The following is a 17,999-nucleotide window of genomic DNA, read 5'->3' on the forward strand; positions in this document are numbered from 1 at the left end:
GGGACTTGGTTTTTCAAAGGATTAAAGAGAAATCGGGTTTCTGATTTATGCCTCTGGTGGCTTACCCTTTCTTGCATTCTCTCATTGCAGGTGGGGGGAAGTCATCCTGAAGACGGCCTCTCCAGCAACCCCAACCTGCTCCACAACCATGTCGCTCTTCCTGCACAGACGAGTTCGCTCCCAGATCTCAACAGGGGCCAATCTTCAGATGGCTTCAGTGGTAAGGTTGAGTCGGGCTGCGTCCTCCCCTCCCTAGGCCCCCACAATCCTGTCGGCATTTGCCAGGGTGAAGCTGAGCGGAGGAAATAAGAGAGTGTCGGCTGAGGATATACTTGCAATGGGATAGGGAGGTCCCATCAGATCAAACAGGGTTGCCAATGACCCAGGGCCCCTTTCTTTAGCCCTTCCTGTCCTCTGTTGCCGTCTCTCGCCCACGGTGGGATCTGGCATCTTGCAGGCTTGACAGCGGGTCTCGGAAGGGCCAGCGTCTCGTCAGGCACCAGCGAGATCAAGCGGGAGGATAAGGAGGATGATGAGAACACGTCAGTGGCCGATAACTCGGAAGAGGAGAAAAAGGAACTGAAGCCTTCCCGCAACCGAACAAGGTGCTCACTGGACAGGTCTCTGTCTTCTGTCAGCTCTTAGGGTGGGACGGGACGGGATGGGATCAGGTTGGCAAAGGGAAAGGGGTTTTTTTTGGGGGGGGGGGGGAAGAGGAATAAGGCCAAGCAAGGGAGCCGCCTTCAGAGTCTCAGTGGCCGGTGGTATCTGTGAGCAGGACCACGTTGTGCGTGTGTGAGAAAAACATAGGATCCTGAACCCGTTTCAAACACCGGCAGCTAAATCTGGAGAGCGAGGCAGCTGCTTCTTTGCTTTAAAAAACCCTCTGTGGTAAATATTGTGTCTAATTCGCCTGCTATTCACTCCACCAGCGAATGGTAATATAGGTGTGTATTTCCCAGTATATTTTATTTCTGCCAGTTGTGTAGGTTTTCAGATTACAGTGCTTTTTTTTGCCAAGGGGTTGGGTGAACCCCTGCTTTTTCACAAGCGAGGATGATGGTTCCCACCCCCACCCTGGAATACCCTTGGCGTAGCCACTGTTACCGAGGCAAGGATGGTGCTGGATGCCACGGGCAATAGCACGAGGACACTTAAGCCTCTCTGTTGTCTGACACAAACAGGGAGTGCACATATGTTAGGATGATTTCCTGTGAGCCATTGCTTTTCCTTCTCATGTTCACCCCCCCCCCCCATCTCTCAGGGGATGGCCGTACGGCATCTCTCGTTCAGAGAAGCTTCTCTGCTGTTCTGGGTCTTGCTTCAGAGGAGCTCCAAAGGATTTTCTGGGGCAAAAAATCAACCCATTCTTGATTGTGAAAAGGGAGGGGAATATATATGTATATATTATCACGTGTTGGGTGGTATGTCATCTTTGCATCGCACACGCGTGAGCCTCTGTGCGTGTTATGTTTCTTACGGGAAATGCCGTCCATGGTGCCAAGGTGTGTATCCGAGGAAAAATGTCCCCTCCCCCCCTTGTTTCATTCTTATTTCAAATTTATCAGTCAAGAGGACGATGAGGAAGACGACCTTCTCCCCCCAGAGCAAAAAGCCGAGCGAGAGAAAGAAAGGCGGGTGGCCAATAACGCCCGCGAGCGCCTGCGGGTCCGCGACATCAACGAGGCCTTTAAAGAGCTCGGCCGCATGTGCCAGCTGCACCTTAACAGCGAAAAACCGCAGACCAAGCTCCTAATCCTCCACCAGGCGGTGTCGGTGATTCTGAATCTGGAGCAACAAGTTCGAGGTCAGTGGAGGCTTCCGATGTGGTTGACGTTTTTCGGAACGGCATGGGGCTGTCTGTCTCGTCCTTCCCCCGACACCCTCCCCTCTCCCTGCGCCCTCGGCCTGCGCCGCTGAGCGCCACGCCTGCCCGACGCTTCTCCATCCTGCTGACGCTTCCTTGGATTCTCGCGTCCTGTTTGAATTGGCGCTCTTTTTTTGTTTACGTATGTTTTTTTCCCCTCCCGTTTTTAATTTGGTCTTTATGTTGTCACTGGTTTCCCCCTCTGCCGCCCCTGCTTTTTCCGTTTTTTGGGGGGGGTTCTTTTCATGTGCATCCCTCGCTCGCTCGCTCTTTCTTTCCTGTTCCACGTTTTGGTACAAGAAGCAAAACACTGGCACTTTCATTCTGCATGCTGCCCTTCCAACTTGGGGGGGGGGGAGGAAGAGAGAGAGAAAACCTTTGGGAGACCCCCAGTTTTTCCTCTCAGTTCTCCATGACACAATGTCCATACAGCCGGCCAGCTGTGCACCAGATTGTTTTCTTGCTCCCTGGTAGGGACAAGGTGCAGAACTGCTGGTTTTCCAGATCTCACTGGACAGCCGATCCCACCAGCCCTGGCCAGCAGAACCAGGGGTTTGAGCTGGTGGGATGGGCAGTCCCAGAATATCTGGAAGGGCTCCAGTTTGCCGGCCCTCATCAAGGGTGGAGTATCTCTGGAGAAAAGGAAGAGCCAATATTTTCCAGAATAGAGCAATACGATACCGTCCTGGTAGTCCTGTCAAGACCTCCTCCATCAGTGGCCCTCCTCCCAGCTCTCCCACTCTCACCGCCCTTGTCCTTTCTCTTACGAACCTTACGTGATAACGTTTTAAGTATCTCTCTAGGGGAATCTACACCAGTTTTTTGACATGGTGCCTCTGCTTCTGAGCAGGAGGGGCGGCTTATAAGAAAAAAAATCGGTGCGGGTTTCTCCTCTAATGCTGGCACCACTTCTGCAGGAAAGAATGGGCTTGTTTAAAAACATGAGAGCCCCTCAAGGCTGGATCTGAAGGAAAACCCCTCCAGCCTGTGCTCACTCTCTCGCTGATGATAATTCATAACCACCCGGACCTGTAGTGCTAATCTCCGTAGGTTTTCCTAGTCCCCTTTCCAGTTGCCTTCAGCAGTGGCCACGGCTCCCTCTCATAGCGAGGAGTTCCACCGTTTAACTGAGTGTGAGTGAAGGTTTCCTTTTCCTTTTTTAAAAAAATAGATGGCCCCGTAGGGTTTGAATATCAAGTTGGGTCTCTCTGTACCCACTGTGCCTCCTCCTTCCCTGCTTGTTTCCCCACCACCACACTACGCAACCCCAAACATTATAAGCTTTCCTCCCGATTGTTCCAGTCCCTTAACAGTTTTGGTGGCACTTACCTGCAGTGTCCGACCAAGCCGTACAACAGTGACAATGGCTCTTTCTCCTTCTCTCGGCCGTCCCGGGATGTTGGGAGAGAGTTATGGCTGGGGCACTTCTAGGAGGGTATTGGCCAGCCTTTGGAGCGATCCTGAAAAAGAGAAAAAGAGGCACGTGGCCAGTGACTGTGGGGGGCGGCGGGAGGGTCGCCGCTGGTGTGGTTTGGCGTCAGTGAGGACTAGCACCTTGGATGACTGCAAGGTGCTCTTGGGGGTGGGGGAAGCATTGTAAGTTTTAGTGCTACTGAGATGTGTTAAGGCTCAAATTGCCTGTGTCCCGTCCCCCTGCCCATCCATTCCGCCCTTGTTAAATCAACCCACAAAGGCAACTACAACTGCCAAGAATCAGTTCATTACCTAGCTACCTCCAAACCCTCATGGGAGCTAAAAGGAGCCCTTTTGACACACGAGGAGGCGCCTTGGAGCTCCCCGGTGGACCTTGGAGACTGGCCACTTCCAGCGGCTGGGCCCCCTGGGTCTTGTGATCCCCCTTTTGGGGTCTTTTTAATGCTTGGCTGTGCATGCGCGCATTTAACTTTGTTTCCTCAATGTTGGGCCCAGGCAGGTGGGGTGAGGCACACCTGGCTGGGTGGTTTCCTCCCTGCCTTTCCCACAAAAATTGTTTTAATTTTTATATGAACAAAGATCGCGAATCTGTTTTTTTGTTTGTTTGTTTGTTTTTGTTTTTGGCTCGGCTGTCCCGCTGCGATGCTGAAATGTGTTCCTGCTCCTTGATCTTTTAACGCCCGCCTTCCCCTTTTCATCTGTTTTAACATGCATAAAACTATTTTTTGTTATGTATCTATATATTCTTCCTTTGTTTTCCTTGTGCCTCTTTTTGTTTTGTTCTTGTTTCCTTCTTTTCTGCCTTCTCTATCACCCCTTTCCTGCTTTTCCTACAGACAGTCCTCAGCCGTGACCCCTCGGTGGTCCCCTCCCGCTACCTTGCACTTGCTGCTTCTTTAGAGAGATGGAAACAATCACCAGGGAGGTGGCCAGGAAGGAGCAGTCTGTGAGCGAGAGTTGCTGTGTTGCTCTCAAATCTTGGGTCTCTGCTCTCATCCCCCTCTCCCAGTTTTAAAAACCCACCTGAAGCTCACAGATCAGCAAAGCTGTACCCGGCTGGTGAAACCCATAGAGGCATAGAAAGGTAGAATGGGAAGGGTCCAGAAGGTTCGCCTTATTTCAACCCCCCCCCCCCTTGTTGTAGCTAGAAAGCAGGAACCGAGTCCCTGTTAAAAACAAGCTTTTCTCCCCCAGAAAAAAGGGAAGGATTGGGTGGGTTCTGAGTTGCGAGTCCAGTCTGACTCACTGAAAAAGAAAAACCTGAGACGAATCTGAGATGAGCCACCAATGCAACTTGACCGAGGGTCCAGCCACTCAAGTTCCGATCCCTGCTAGAAGGCTGCACTTAAAGCCATCCCCGAAGGGTAGCCGTCCCACTTCTGTTTTGGGATTCTGAACGATTCACTTCCAGCTGGTGCCTCCCACCCACCCCCGGAAATCCTCTCTGTGACTTCCGCTTCTTCTCATTCGCACTCCTGTTCAGCGATAGCATAGGATAGATTTCTGATCCTTTGTCGATTCCGCTTGTGCCAGCGTGGCAGCTCAGCTTGTAGGCACGGGAGTGCATTTCAAAAAACCAACCATCCCCTTCCACACCCCCCAAAAAAACCCTGAATGTTTCACCCGTGGCCGCTTACGGCCTTCAGCTCAATGGCAGCCCGGGAACTCAGACATCAGATGGGTATGGACAGATTCCTTCTTTTTCCTAGTCCAGGGTCAGAGCCTGGTCTCCCCCCCCACACACACACACACTCTGTCCTCCTGCCTCTCCGGCTTCCAAAGAACTACAGTGGGGTCTTGACTTAAGAACGGCTTGAGTTAAGAACATTTTGACTTAAGAACTGCTCTCATAGGAAAATATTGACTTGACTTAAGTACTTAGATTTGAGTTAAGAACTGAAAAAAAAAACACATGGGAGGCAGGGAAAGTGCAAAATTTGAACTTTCAGTTAACTGTTGGTCAGTGAAAAGGGTGCCTGTCTGCTTCCTCACTCCTCCCAGCGTTTAGAGAGTGGATTGGGAGACAGTCTTCAAACTGCCTGGTACTGTCCTGCCTGGACTGTATTTTCCCTGCCTTCCCTGAACCTTTCTTGACCTAAGAAAAAAAGAAACAAAATATCCCCCTCTAGTGGTCGAAGGCGGAATAGCAGCTTCCCATTAGTTCTATGGACGGAAAAGAGCAGATACGGATCAAATGGTTTTCAATGCATTCCTATGGGAAATGCAGATTTGACCTGAGAACTTTTTGACTTGAGAACCGCCTTCCAATACGGATTAAGTTCTCAAGTCAAGACCCCACTATAGATGATTTGCTTTTAATGACACATAGATGACTTGCTTTGTAAAATCCTTTTTAAAAAAAAAAACAAAAACTCTCTTCCACGCAGTTCCTCTGGGTATTTGTTTTGGATACAGTTGCCCGCGATCCAGAGAGTTCTTTAATGCCTGCCCCAGCTTTCTGAATATATCTAAAACATAGGAATCCTCTAGTATAATTCTCAGTCGAGAATTGCCGTGCATTTAAACCGCACTCGGCCGTTAATGGGTCCAGATGAATTTGCACATGCCTGTGTGTTCTTGAAGCTGGCGGTCAGTCAAAGCTGCCGCTAACACCTGCCCTGGTGCAGCCCGCGTTGACTGAGAAGTAATTTCCGATGGGTTCCAGCCGGGCCGGTGAGCAGGGCAGTAGGTGGTCCCGTAACAAAACCCAGGGTGTTTTTGGCAAACCGTCGCAGAGAAATCTGTGGGTAACTCCTCAGAGGTGAATTTTAGGAGCTCATTTTGAGTGTTTTAGTCAAGTTTTTTTTGGGGGGGGGGTTGTTTGATTTTGGTGCAGTTGAAAGAGTAAAGAAGCTTCTGGTTATGGTTGGACTCTTGTCCCCAGTGAGCCTTGGATGTCTTGAGGAACAAGATGTCCTGGCCAGCTTTTGCATCGGCTTTCGCCATTTTTGCAAAAGAAGAGAGGACGACTGACCCACGCCCTCGGTTCTGTTCCACCATCTTTATCTGAGGACCCCAGGCCTTTTGCATTTCTCACCCCAAAGGGGAGTCAAACCTCCCATCAGAACGAACCCAGTTGACTGCTTTTCCAGGGCTCCTTTTCACCCACTTGTTTGACTTAAATTTCGGCTCAGCTCATTGCTTCCAGGCAGTGGCACTGGTCCTTCTGCGTAATCTTTTTTATTATTCCCCCCCCCCGCCCCTTCCCTGTTTTTTATGTGTTTGCTCTGGGGGAGAAGGCTGTCTTGAGAAGCCAGGGAAAAAATGGGCGGTGGGATGGAACGGGAAGGAAAAAGAGGTGGACGTCTTGCGTGACATTACGCCGGGAGCTTAAGGGGCTGCCAAGGTTTACGGTGGCTTTAGGAGCAGGTCCTTCTGGACGCCTCTTCCCTTTGCCAGTTTCTGGGTGGAACAAAGCTAAGTATTTTGTCACAGCTGTGTGTTTAGGTAGTGCTAGAAACAGGACAACAGGCATGGTTAACTTCTGCTGGATGTCCACGAATGGCCAAAATTTCACACACGTTTTGTTCATGGAAAATTCGAAGCCAGGATCCCGAAGAATCAGGGCTTGTTGTTTGGGAGCTCCAGTTTCGCCCCTCCCGCCAGTGAGTGTGGCTAAGCAAAATAAAGTCCCCAACTAGCCAAGTGTAGTGACTGCGTCCTGGGTGACGGCATCCCAACAAACCAGGATTCTTGGTTTATGAATCGAAGCTTGTTGTAAGAAACCATATATCTTTATATATATATATATATATATATAGAGAGAGAGAGAGAGAGAGGGAGAGAGGTAGGTAGGTAGGTTGATTTTTAACTGTGCAGTTTGGATTTATAAAGTCTGTTTTTCAGGTCCTCGTTTGTTCCACAGTGAAAGGAGGGAGAAGGTCTAGCGTAGACCTAGCTTTATAAATCCTTAAACACATACAAACACACACACACAGAAGTGGGGTTTATAGAGTTATGGGGAATCCTTTTCCAATTGGCTGTTTGTGTTACGGCGGCTCCCCCCAGTGGCAAAGAAGAAGTCATCTTCGTGGCTTGCAAAGTTATGGTCTAGTGAACGGGGGAGGGGGCGGGAAATAATAATTGCACTTAACTGGATCCATGTACCTAGTCTTACCAAGAAGGATGTGCAGGAGCAGGCCACCTGGTGCCTTCCAGACATTTTTTTTTAAAATTTCCCCCTGAACCTGCCCTCCTTGCATGAATGGGGAGAATGTGATCTGTAGTCTCAAGTGGGCGAAATGCAGCAGGAGGGGGCGGCCTGTTTCTGGGCTACCGGGTTGGTTTGGCCGCCCCTTATCTCTCAGGCGTCCCCGAAGGGGTCCTCTCGCTTCCCGATCGGGCCAGTGCACCGGCTCGACCTCCTAAGTCACACGGTGGACCTTTTTCCCCCATCACACCTTGGCACCGACACCCCCCACCCCTTTTCGCCTTCCGAACCCAGTCATGACGTCTGGTCCCTGACTAACCCCTTTGATGCTGTGTGAACATAGCAGTACGGATGAGGCGCTCTCCCTGGAGGACAAGGACCTGAGGGACCGGGAAAGGCGGATGGCCAATAACGCCAGGGAGAGGGTGCGTGTGCGGGACATAAACGAGGCCTTTAAAGAGCTGGGACGCATGTGCCAGTTGCACTTAAAAACAGACAAAGCCCAGACCAAGCTCATCATCCTCCAGCAAGCGGTGCAAGTCATTCTAGGCTTGGAGCAGCAAGTTCGAGGTACGGCGGCACCCCTACCCACCCCACCCCAAAACCCCCCGAAGTCGCCCTCTCTTCCGCGGGCATGCCCATCTGTGGCTTGTCCTCTCTCTTTCTCTCTCTGTGCGTGCCTCTCTCGATCTCTGCCCGTCCCTTTTGCTCTGTCCTGCTTGCGGGGAGGGGGCACCTTTGGTTTGGGTTTGCATTTTTGGAGTGGAAAGGATCCCTCGAGGGAGGGAGAGGTTGGCGGCCATGGGGGGGGGGGGAAACTAGAGCCAAAGGAACCGAGACCTGCTTCTCTCTTGGCTGGGACGTCTTGCAGGTTTCTGGGGGCTTGGTGCATGTTCGTTCTCGCTGTGTTTCCTCTCTCGCGCTTCCTTGGGGAGGGTGTGGGAAGGGAAAATTAAGGTGGTTGGGTGGTTGTTGTTGTTTTCTGTCATCCCCACCCCACCCCTGTGGATCTGGCTGCTGACTCTGTGGGTGCTCTTTCTTTCCCCCCATGGTTCCCCCTTCTTCCCCAAACACCCCCCCAACCCCCAACAGAACGCAATCTGAACCCCAAGGCAGCTTGTTTGAAGCGTCGTGAGGAAGAGAAAGTGTCTGGCGTCGTGGGGGACCCCCAGATGGCCCTTTCAGCCTCTCATCCGGGTCTGGGCGAAGGACACAACCCTGTAGGACATATGTAAAGGTAACCTTTCAAGGCATCTGTTGAATGGGGTGGGTTTTTGCTCCCCTTGGAAGGGGAGAAGGGGACCTGTTCAAGCGACCCCTTACGAGCGTGTCTCTATCCTGTGCCTCTTGCAAACGTAAAAATATAATTGCAACGTCTATAGCCCTTCAGGGTTTGGGACCACGTTATCTGGTCTTTCCCCAGGGTCATCGGCTCGATCCACCAGGTAAGCCACCCCAAGAGAGGCCCAAAAGTCACCTACAAGAGGCAGGGTCTTCTCTGCAGGAGCACCGAGGTGGTGCCATTGGCTTGCCAAGGAGCTTATGCCTGGCCCCCTTTCTGTCCTCATTTAGGGGGCCGTTGAAAGGGGAGGACTTTCGCGTCAACCCCAGTTCAAGGCCTCGCCTCCTGTCCTGTTGCATTTGGCGAATCTGTTTGGGCGCCATGGGTTTAAATGTTGTTTTTTTAATGCTGTTCTTTTGGCCTTTGTGTTGCCATGTAGTCTTGAGTGTTTGTGCTGTGTGATCTTAACGGCTTGTAAGCCGCCCAAAATAGTGCTTCAGCACGGATGGGGCAGTGTATAAATTAAAGTGATAAATAATACTTCGATCTCTTTATCCCTCCTGCCTTTCCACTTAAAACATAGCCAAACTGCCATCCAGGCAGCTCACCGGCTGGAAAGGAATTCTAATCCGCAAAGCCCATTAAAACAATCCAAATAATAAAAGGCTAAAATAAAGTCACACAATTTTTCAAAGGTATGGTGTGACATCGCTGCTCCCTGACATGTGATTTCCAAGCTCCGTGAGGGAAAAGATTGAATATAAACAGCGCTCATAAATAAAATAGTTAACGGATTGTCTCTTTGCAGGTTTTTACTTTACGTGGGGAGCAGACGTCCGCAAGGAAGAAGGGAAAGGCATTTTACTGACTCACATGCAAACACATGCCCCGACGTGTGTCTGCACCAAAAACGAAGCAAAAACTGCGCAGCCCTGTTTCAAATACCCGACGCACGGCAACGGACTTATCAGCTTGCTAGAAGGAACTTGAAAAGAAAAGCAACGACGTTGTCAAATCAGAATAAGAGAAGAAAAACATACACAAAACCAACTGCAAAGTTTGCCTTAAGTGTATATTGTGGAACTCTTGATACATATCCTTGGGGGATCTTTTTTTAAAAAATACAAGTGGCTTGTTCACAAAAGGCCAGCAGGAAAAACAAAATTGTGCCTATGCGTTTATTATTTTTCTTTGTCTTTCTGTTTTGGATGGGTGGGTGGGTGGGAAAAAAAGAACATTAGTTATGATCATTTTTTTAACGTAGAACAAACATAGTAATGCCTTTTGGGTTTTGTTTTGTTTTTTTAAAAAGAGCTTCTTTTGCATATATGTTTTGTAAGCAACAACGGAAAAATGTGTAAAAAGAGAGAGACTTTTTCCCCATGCTTGATTTTTTTTTCTGCTGCTGTTTCTATCATTCACGTTGCATATTATTTTTGAAATAAGATCAACCTGAAATATTATTTTAAAAAAAGGTTTGTACGAAGAGACCAGATGTTCGAAAAGAAACAGAGGAACCGAAAAAGAAGAGTCAATGGGACTTGTGTGTTGTTATTTCAGCTCTGGAAAAGCTGTTAAGGTGGATTCAGCAAGGCAGGGCTAATAAATGTCCATAATTGGCTGGTGACTTCCATTATATATGAAAAAAAAAGAACAGAATGTACTGGTTTTATCTCTTTTCCACTCAATGTCTTTGGATACGGAAGGGTTTTGGGAGAAGTTGACAACGGAATTATCCAGCGTTGCGACCCAAAATCTTTTTAAAAGATGCTTTAAAAGTCTTAGGTTTTGCTATGCTCTCTTCCATCTCCCTCTAGACGTGGAATTTTTTAAAAAGTACAGTGGCCCCTTTTTAAGGGGAGGCAAAGGGATTATAAGGAGAAAGAAGTTCGCTTCCTCGGTGCTGTAGGGTGCGGGTCTTAATGGAAGACCGCCCTAAAACCAGCCCATCGCGTGTCCTGGACAACCCAGATGTTGAAAAGAAGCGGGTGCAAAGAAAAAGGACATAGATTCTGCCTTCAAAAGGCACATTTTTCTTCATGCCCTGGAGCGATCCAAAGGGGGGAACAAGAGGCAGGAAAGCTGGGAGCCAAGAAAAACAAGAACGACAAAAAGTTCCAACGCTATCAATCAGCTTGGAGGCAGAACAAAATGAAAAGATGCACTCTGGACCAAAAGAGAGAGAGAGAACAAAAGCGGCCGCATCCAGCAAAAGCAACCCCTCCCCCCTCCGAGGAAGATATGCATGACAGGTGAATCCCCTCTGTTGCAATATGTTTCAAAGGAAATGATCTGGTACCGACCGTGCACCAGGACGGATTTGTTCAGAAGACATAAGCTCAGCTGTTGTGGTCCGGAAGATTGGAAGAACCGCCACCGGCTGGTCAAGGTCCCATCTCCCAATGGATGTTTGGAGCGGTTTGGTCTCCCCTGCATCCTGTATTCACATGCACACATGGATTCCCTTTCTCGGAGAGAAAGCTGGTCGAATCTTCGTTCCCCTCTGTTGCCTGCAAGGTTCAGTCTCAGTCTCTTTGCATCAGTCCCAGATGGGAAGGAGGGGTTTGATGGCAGATTCACCCACTGGCTACGTTCCTTTGTGCTCCCACGTTGCAGCCCAAAAGGGAGGAAGGTGTGTTCTGTGCCTGCGGACATGGCTTCTGGGGAGAGGCATGGATTTGAGGCTGGGTCATGGGCCCCCGGAGTCTACAAACAGCGAGGTTCTGGGGAGAAATTAGAGAGGGAATGCCAAGCGTCTCGTTGACCTCCCCACCCAACATAGCTGATTCTTTGAAGAAAGAAAGCCTGGCAGAAAAAGGGGACCTCCTGGGGATTCATCTGGCCAGACCTGAAGAATTTCTGCCTGGGCCACAGCCTTAGTCTCCCACACGGAAAAGGGGGAAGAGTTGGTACCTACGATTAGTGAAGCCATTGTAGGTATCAGCTTCAGTGGTCTCAGTTTCTGACTGCAGATGTGGGTGTTCACCCTTGCGTCGGCACATCTGCACCAAGCTAGAAAACTGGAGAAAGTTCTCCTCGGGAGTAGAAGAGGAGGAAATCTCTTGAGACAACACCATAAGAGCCTCCCTGAGACCAAGAGGGCTGGTTGAGTCCCGATGAGCAAAATTCCATGCAGATACAAAAGCGAGCTCATTTCTCCAACCCCACCACTGCTCTGGTTAAATATCTCTGCAAGGTGAGAAATGGGAGAACCTTATTTTAACGCCAGATCTCTTTAACCTGCTTAAACACACACACACACACACACTAGTTTCCCCTCCTTCCTTTTTTAAGTTGTTCATTGTTTCGTTTTGTTTTCTGTTGTTTGCAGGTCTTCTGTTGATGGGGAAGGGTTTCTAACGGGGTGTCTACACTACAAGCTCTAAACCAGTTTCAAACCTGTTGTAACTGGGGAAGAAGTCCTGCTGTTTCATGAAGGTGTGGATAATTTTTGTGGTGGGGGAAGCATTACTGGCCACCCTCTGTGGGCCCACTCTCTTAGACCTATATTATCCTGACCCCCTGCTTCCAGGAGCTTCGAAATGGCAAGGAAACAGGTTTGAAACCAGTTTAGGTTTGTAACAGAAGATGGCACCCCCCAAAAAATCTTGAGATGGTTTTGTTTTTCGTTTTGGTGGGGAGGGTGAAGGACGATGGGGTTTTAGGAGTCAAAAAGGGACGACAAAAAAAGTCTTAGGAGAAACAGCATCATAGAAAAAAAATAACGTTTTAGTTAAAAAAAATATATAGGGGTCAAGCAGTGCAGAACAAAATGTAACTTGATTCCCATTAAGATATATTTTTTTAGGACGGGTGGGGAGGCATACCTCTTAACTTTGTTTTGAGGGTTTGTTTTTTTTTGTTGTGGGATGTTTATATATATATATTAAAAAATGAAATTTAAAAATGGGTCCTTTTCTTGCAGCCGGGGGGGAGGTGGCGGCAGCCACCATCCGGCTAGATGGTGTCTCACAGATATGAACACATCAGCTGAAGTCCCTTTGCTTTCTTTTTTGGGGGGCTACAGTCTCAACTTTATTTGGATTGGGGTCTTGGTGGTTTCTTTGTTTCGTTCGTTCGTTCATTCATTCATTCATTCTTTCCTTCTTTTGCTGCCTTTGTGTAAATCCAGCTGCACCTAGTTGGCTGAAAACCTTGTTATTAAATCAGATACACATTATAGTTTTGAAAGATATATATATAGTATAAATATATATATATATAAATATAAATATAAAAAATATGCCTAACCCCAATTTAAAAAAAGGAAAACAGAAAAAAAGTATTTGTGGGAGGGGGGTAGTATGGGGAACATTTTTTGGACTGAATCACAATTTCTGGAATTGGGGGAGCACGGGGGGGTTAAATTGTGTTTCCGAGTGCCTCAAGATATGGATTGTGTTCCTTTTTTAAAAAAAAAGAAAAAAGAAATAATAATAATTTTATACAAGTGTCAAGAAAATAAAAAAAACAGCTGGCTGGATTATTTGGAATTTTTAAATAATCCTTAACTTTTTTAAAAGTAGAATTTTGAGAACTGTCTTGTATATAACAGTAATGTAGCAATAAATGTGACATTTTATAACAATATTACTTTTTTTGTTTTCCGCCCCTCCCCTGTATCTGTCTTTCAGATGTTGTATACCTATCAATGAAAAAGTTGTAATAAAGGTTTTACCTTGTACTAAGTTTCCTTTGGGGTGCCTAAGCCTTTTGCTTCCATTTTGCCCTTCCTGGGCAACAAAACTGGACTATATATTATTGGACAAAAAATAGGAATATTTTCTGAATACAGTATTAGAAAGAAGGCAATGTGGAAACTCCTGTGTTATATTGTTTTAATTTAAATCCTTATTATGTTTTCATATAAACCATGTTTGCTTATGCTAGAAAAATAATCAAGATCAAGAGAGTAATAAAACTGCACACCATTATTTTTAAAGGAGAAAATATTAAGTGCAAGGGGGAAACGGACAGAAATCGGAAAAATAAGTGCAAGATATGAATGCAGTTTGGTATATGGAAATAACAGGAAAGTATACAACACACACAAATACCATAAAACATGAAAAGGTAAAGGTTCCCCTTGACAATTTTTGTCCAGTCGTGTCCGACTCTAGGGGACGGCGCTCATCCCGCTCTTCAAGCCATAGAGCCAGCGTTTGTCCGAAGACAATCTTTCCATGGTCACATGGCCAGTGTGATTTAGACACAGAACGCTGTTTACCTTCCCACCGAGGTGGTCCCTATTTATCTACTCGCATTTGCATGCTTTCAAGCCGCTAGGTTGGCGGGAGCTGGGACAGGCGACAGGTGCTCATTCCGTTGCGTGGATTCGAACTTACGACTGCTGGTCTTCTGACCCTGCAGCACAGGCTTCTGCGGTTTAGTCCAGTCTCAGTAAAATTGGCACATTCTGATTTGCATGTGCTGACTGTATTTGCACAATAATTTAATCTTGCCAGAGTGAAAAGAAAATGATGTTGGTTTCGGCTACCAGGGTGGGATAGAAATCAATCAAACAAAAAAATAAATTACTGCAGTTCGGCCACGCAAGGGGTCTCGGCCCTCCTTTTTTAGGCATTATCTTTAAAGGTTCAAGTGAACCAGGGGAAGCCTAGAGATGCCAGACTACATTCCCTATCCTGCTTGACCCTTGGCTGCAGCTCATGGGAGTCAGAGTCGAAAAGCAGGACAAGTTCTTTATTTCTGCCTTCAAACCGAGGACTCTCAGTAGAAAAGTAACAGTATACAGTACTATATCATTTAAAAGGGATGGACAGAGAGAATTTAGTGGTTGGGAATATTATGATAATTTTGGACTACAGCTTCCAGAATCCCCAGCTGCCCAGAGATTTGGGGATTTGTATGTAGTTGTTGGTGGACCGTTTCCAAGTTCTGAATTAGGGGGCTGGGAGTTTGGGGCGGCGGGGGGGCGAGTCTAAGCTTTCTATTCTGCTGGGTATGGATTCTGGGGTTTGTAGTCCGGAAAAGTAACTTCCAGGCTCTGGAATTCTGCCTTGGGATTTTTTTTTTCTTTGAGCATTCTGGGAGGCGTACTATCGAAAAGTAACGATGCCGTCACCCCTATGTTACTTGCAATCAGGCAGCGAGATGGACAGCCCCACCCTAGCGTTCGCGCCGCCCTCTCGTGGGGTCCTTCCATAGGCCGGCGGTGGGTTGATGGAGGCATCCGCGAGCGCTGCGCGTGCGCCGTAGGGGCGGGGAGAAAGGGCACGGGCGAGGCGCGGAGCGCATGCGTTCCGAGGACAGAACGCACCTAGAGGGCGGCCGGAAGAGGAGCAGGTGTCGCCGTCGGAGAACCAGACCACCAGCGGGCAGAGTGCGCCTGCGCGCCCTGGAGGCGGGACTCAATCTTCGTTAAAAAGAGGGGAGGGCCGGCACCTGCCGCGCCTGCGCAGACGGGAAGGTGACTTTGGGCTCAGCATGAAGCTAATGAAGTTCATGGGGCCTCGTTATTTCCAGCTCTTCCGCCACTGGTGAGTCGGGGCGGGGCGGGGCGTGGGGTTAGCTCCTCCCAGTATTGTATTTTGGGGGGAAGGATTACCCCCAAGTTGAACCCCCCTCAATTGCAGCTCTCCTTTTTATCCTACCCCCCAACATCTTTTCCCTGCAGTTTAGCTTCCTGCTTCTTCCCTTCCCCTAAAATCCTCTTTTTTGGGATAGGGGGAGCTTTTTCACTCATTTATTTATTTATGATCCCTTTAAAAAAACATTTATTGCCTCTTGGGGGGGGAGGTTACCCCACCCCTCCCCGGCCTTTGCACGAGGCTCAGCTCTTTCTGGATTGATTTACTGTATTTTATTTTATTTTTGGATCACCCTAACCCCTTTTTTTGTTCAGGTTGCTTCCAACATGGGACAGCCTTTAGGAAACAGATCCTGATTGATTTTTGATTCGCTGTAGTTCTTTTCCCTTTCCCCGCCAAAGCCCCCCCCCCCCAGTTTCCAGGGTGGGTGGGGGAAATCTGTGACCCCTACTCCCCTCCCCCCAACAGAATCTTGGCTTCCAAAGCACATATGGCTATAAATTTATTTGTGAACGTGGTGGCCTCAAAAGCTGCAAAGTATTTTTGCTTTTGGGAGGGGGGGTTAAAGGTCTGCGGAAGAAGCTAAGAGAATGGGAGGGGGGACCATCCCCTTTTTTGGGGAGGCACTAGCCTGCTCTTCTTGCTGCCCACCAGCCTTTTAAGGAAAATAGGCGCTAGGAAATGTCACGGAAGGGCTTGAGACAGCCCCATTTTTATTTTGGTTAAAAGAAACAAAATAATAATTTTTGTTTAAAGAAAGCCTCTGGTTTTGGTAGACCTCTGTTTTCCCTTTCCTCCCCCCCCCCACAGGTCCCCAACTGTGGCCACGTGGAGCTCCATGACTGCAGTTGCCGTGGTGTGGATGACCGACTGGAAACTGGTTCTGCAGTACGTCCCGTGGATCGGTGGGAAATTTAAGACCGACAACTGAGCTGGCGGACTGCCCCACAGGGTGGGTTTTCAGGGAAGTTGGGGGGGAAATAAAAGGACACCTTGGTAGAAATTGGGAGCCAGAGAAGGGAAAGTGGTTTGGTTCCCCCCCCCCCGCTAAGAAAAATCACCGCCAAATCTTGGCACAGGGGGTTCACAGGCTCAACACAAAATCACGAAGCAAAACAACTGCAAAGCCTACATTTGGTAACTAAACATTTAGCTACCAGATAGCTCAACCCTCTTTGCTTATCATGGTTTGTGTTAATCATTCTCCAAACACCCAGGACAGACAGAACAACCATGGCTTGCTCAAACCACAGGCTGCACAACAGAGAAACTGGTTCGTTTCCCCCATTTCAGCTTGCTTTTTCTCCCTCTCTTGTTCTTTTATCCATTTTTAGAGTAAGGAGGGAGACAAACCATGGTTTGGATGTCATGGTTTAAACAAACCTGAGTTTGTAAGCCAGCAACAAACCATGAGGGATGGTTTCGGCAGCTGACAAATCATACCCTTTTAATTTTTCCAGAGAGGGAGCTTTGTTAGTCTGTGCCAGTGGGCTCAACAAAACCAAACAAAAACCAAATATTGAGGAATCTTAAAGGAAAATAAGATTTATTGTGATGTAGTTATACTCAGCTCTTGTAAACTCAAGGTCGTTGTAAAGGATTTCTGGGGTCTGAGCTTCCTTTATGGAATCAGTTTATCTCTTATTTGGCCTTTTTTCTGCTCCCTTTAATTTCTCCTAGCATTTAAGGTATACCAAGTAAATATAATTCTTACCTGTTTCTGATGCCTTTTTTTTTTCTTCCACACCTTCCAGGCAGCGGTCTGATGGAGCAGTTCCTTTTTTTCCGTCCGCAGAGCTTTTGATCTCTGAAACCTCCAAGTGCCACTGTCCAAGAAGGGTTTGGTGGCTATGTTTATCCCACTCTCCATATCCTCCGCAGGGAAATGCAACTTGATGATCTGTGGATCCAATAAAAACTCTTTCAGTGTATGGATGTTTCACAGCCCCCTCAATTGCAGTGGCAGAGTGTGGTGCATGAATGAACATCATCCAGCTATGAAATAAAGCTTTGGAGCTTGGGGGAGACATGAACCTGGCTTCTCTGTGTGGTTTGTGCATGCTTTGTGATTCAATTTGATTTTTTTCCCTCCCCACAAACCTGTTTTGGCTTTTTAGGGTTCACCTGCCAAGTTTGTAACTCGGAGTGGCAAAGAAGCTGAGCCTCCTTTTTATTTTAATTCCCGCCATTAAAAATACATTTGAATAGCTAGATCCTAGTAGGTGTGGCTATTTAGGGAATTTTGAATCATGGCTAATTGCCAAGGTGTGCCGGGTGCATGATGAGGCACACAACCCACGCCTCCTGAATAAGTTTTGGCAACTTCTGCGATTCCTTTGAAGTGCATGAAAAAAATCCAGTAGGATTCTCATTAAATCATCATTCAGTAACCATATAACAGGACAGCTATTTAAGGCTAGATCTCTGGGACCGTTTCAGAATCCAGAATGTTCCCTCAAAATATTTTGATCTGGTGACACAGGGCAACAGGCATGGTTTTAAGTTTCTGCTTTGACCCAGATGTTGGGAAGGGCATATAATGAGTTAAGTATGCTTCTGGACAGTGTTTCACTTTTAAAAAAATACTGTAGCATCTTAATGAGAAATATGATACTTGTAAAAAGAAAAGAGCAGTCAAATCCAAGCAGTTTTTTTAAAAAAGCTTAATATTGATTAAGAAAAAATGCATGATAAACAAGCAAAGTAAGTATCCTT

The 17,999-nt window shown here is 47.6% G+C and overlaps 3 protein-coding genes across 16 annotated transcripts in view; 2 read left to right on the forward strand and 1 right to left on the reverse strand.

Annotated features, from left to right (window-relative positions):
* TCF3 (transcription factor 3) overlaps positions 1-13,426 on the forward strand; it is a 54,543-nt gene extending 41,117 nt beyond the window's left edge. For 4 of the 14 annotated variants that reach the window (XM_020780831.3, XM_020780833.3, XM_020780832.3 and 1 more), the window contains exons 16-20: positions 91-220; positions 458-620; positions 1,569-1,807; positions 8,544-8,688; positions 9,542-13,426. In XM_020780831.3, coding sequence (XP_020636490.3) covers positions 91-220; positions 458-620; positions 1,569-1,807; positions 8,544-8,686 — 675 coding nt within the window. In that variant the 3' untranslated portion in view covers positions 8,687-8,688; positions 9,542-13,426. Of the gene's footprint in view, positions 1-90; positions 221-457; positions 621-1,568; positions 1,808-7,794; positions 8,022-8,543; positions 8,689-9,541 lie in introns of all 14 variants that reach the window. The other 10 variants (XM_020780840.3, XM_020780842.3, XM_020780846.3 and 7 more) reach the window with 5 other exon arrangements.
* The window catches only part of MOB3A (MOB kinase activator 3A), a 337,768-nt gene that overhangs the window by 126,494 nt on the left and 193,275 nt on the right, over positions 1-17,999 (reverse strand). The gene's annotated exons all lie outside the window — the stretch shown is intronic.
* UQCR11 (ubiquinol-cytochrome c reductase, complex III subunit XI) lies at positions 12,276-17,317 on the forward strand. The gene is made up of 4 exons (XM_078379088.1): positions 12,276-12,290; positions 15,007-15,233; positions 16,095-16,236; positions 17,039-17,317. The coding sequence occupies exons 1-3, from the start codon at positions 12,276-12,278 to the stop codon at positions 16,213-16,215; spliced, it is 363 nt and encodes a 120-aa protein (XP_078235214.1). The 3' UTR covers positions 16,216-16,236; positions 17,039-17,317.

This window comes from Pogona vitticeps, chromosome 7 (genome assembly GCF_051106095.1).
Source record: "Pogona vitticeps strain Pit_001003342236 chromosome 7, PviZW2.1, whole genome shotgun sequence".
In the NCBI taxonomy this organism is placed as follows: domain Eukaryota; kingdom Metazoa; phylum Chordata; class Lepidosauria; order Squamata; family Agamidae; genus Pogona; species Pogona vitticeps.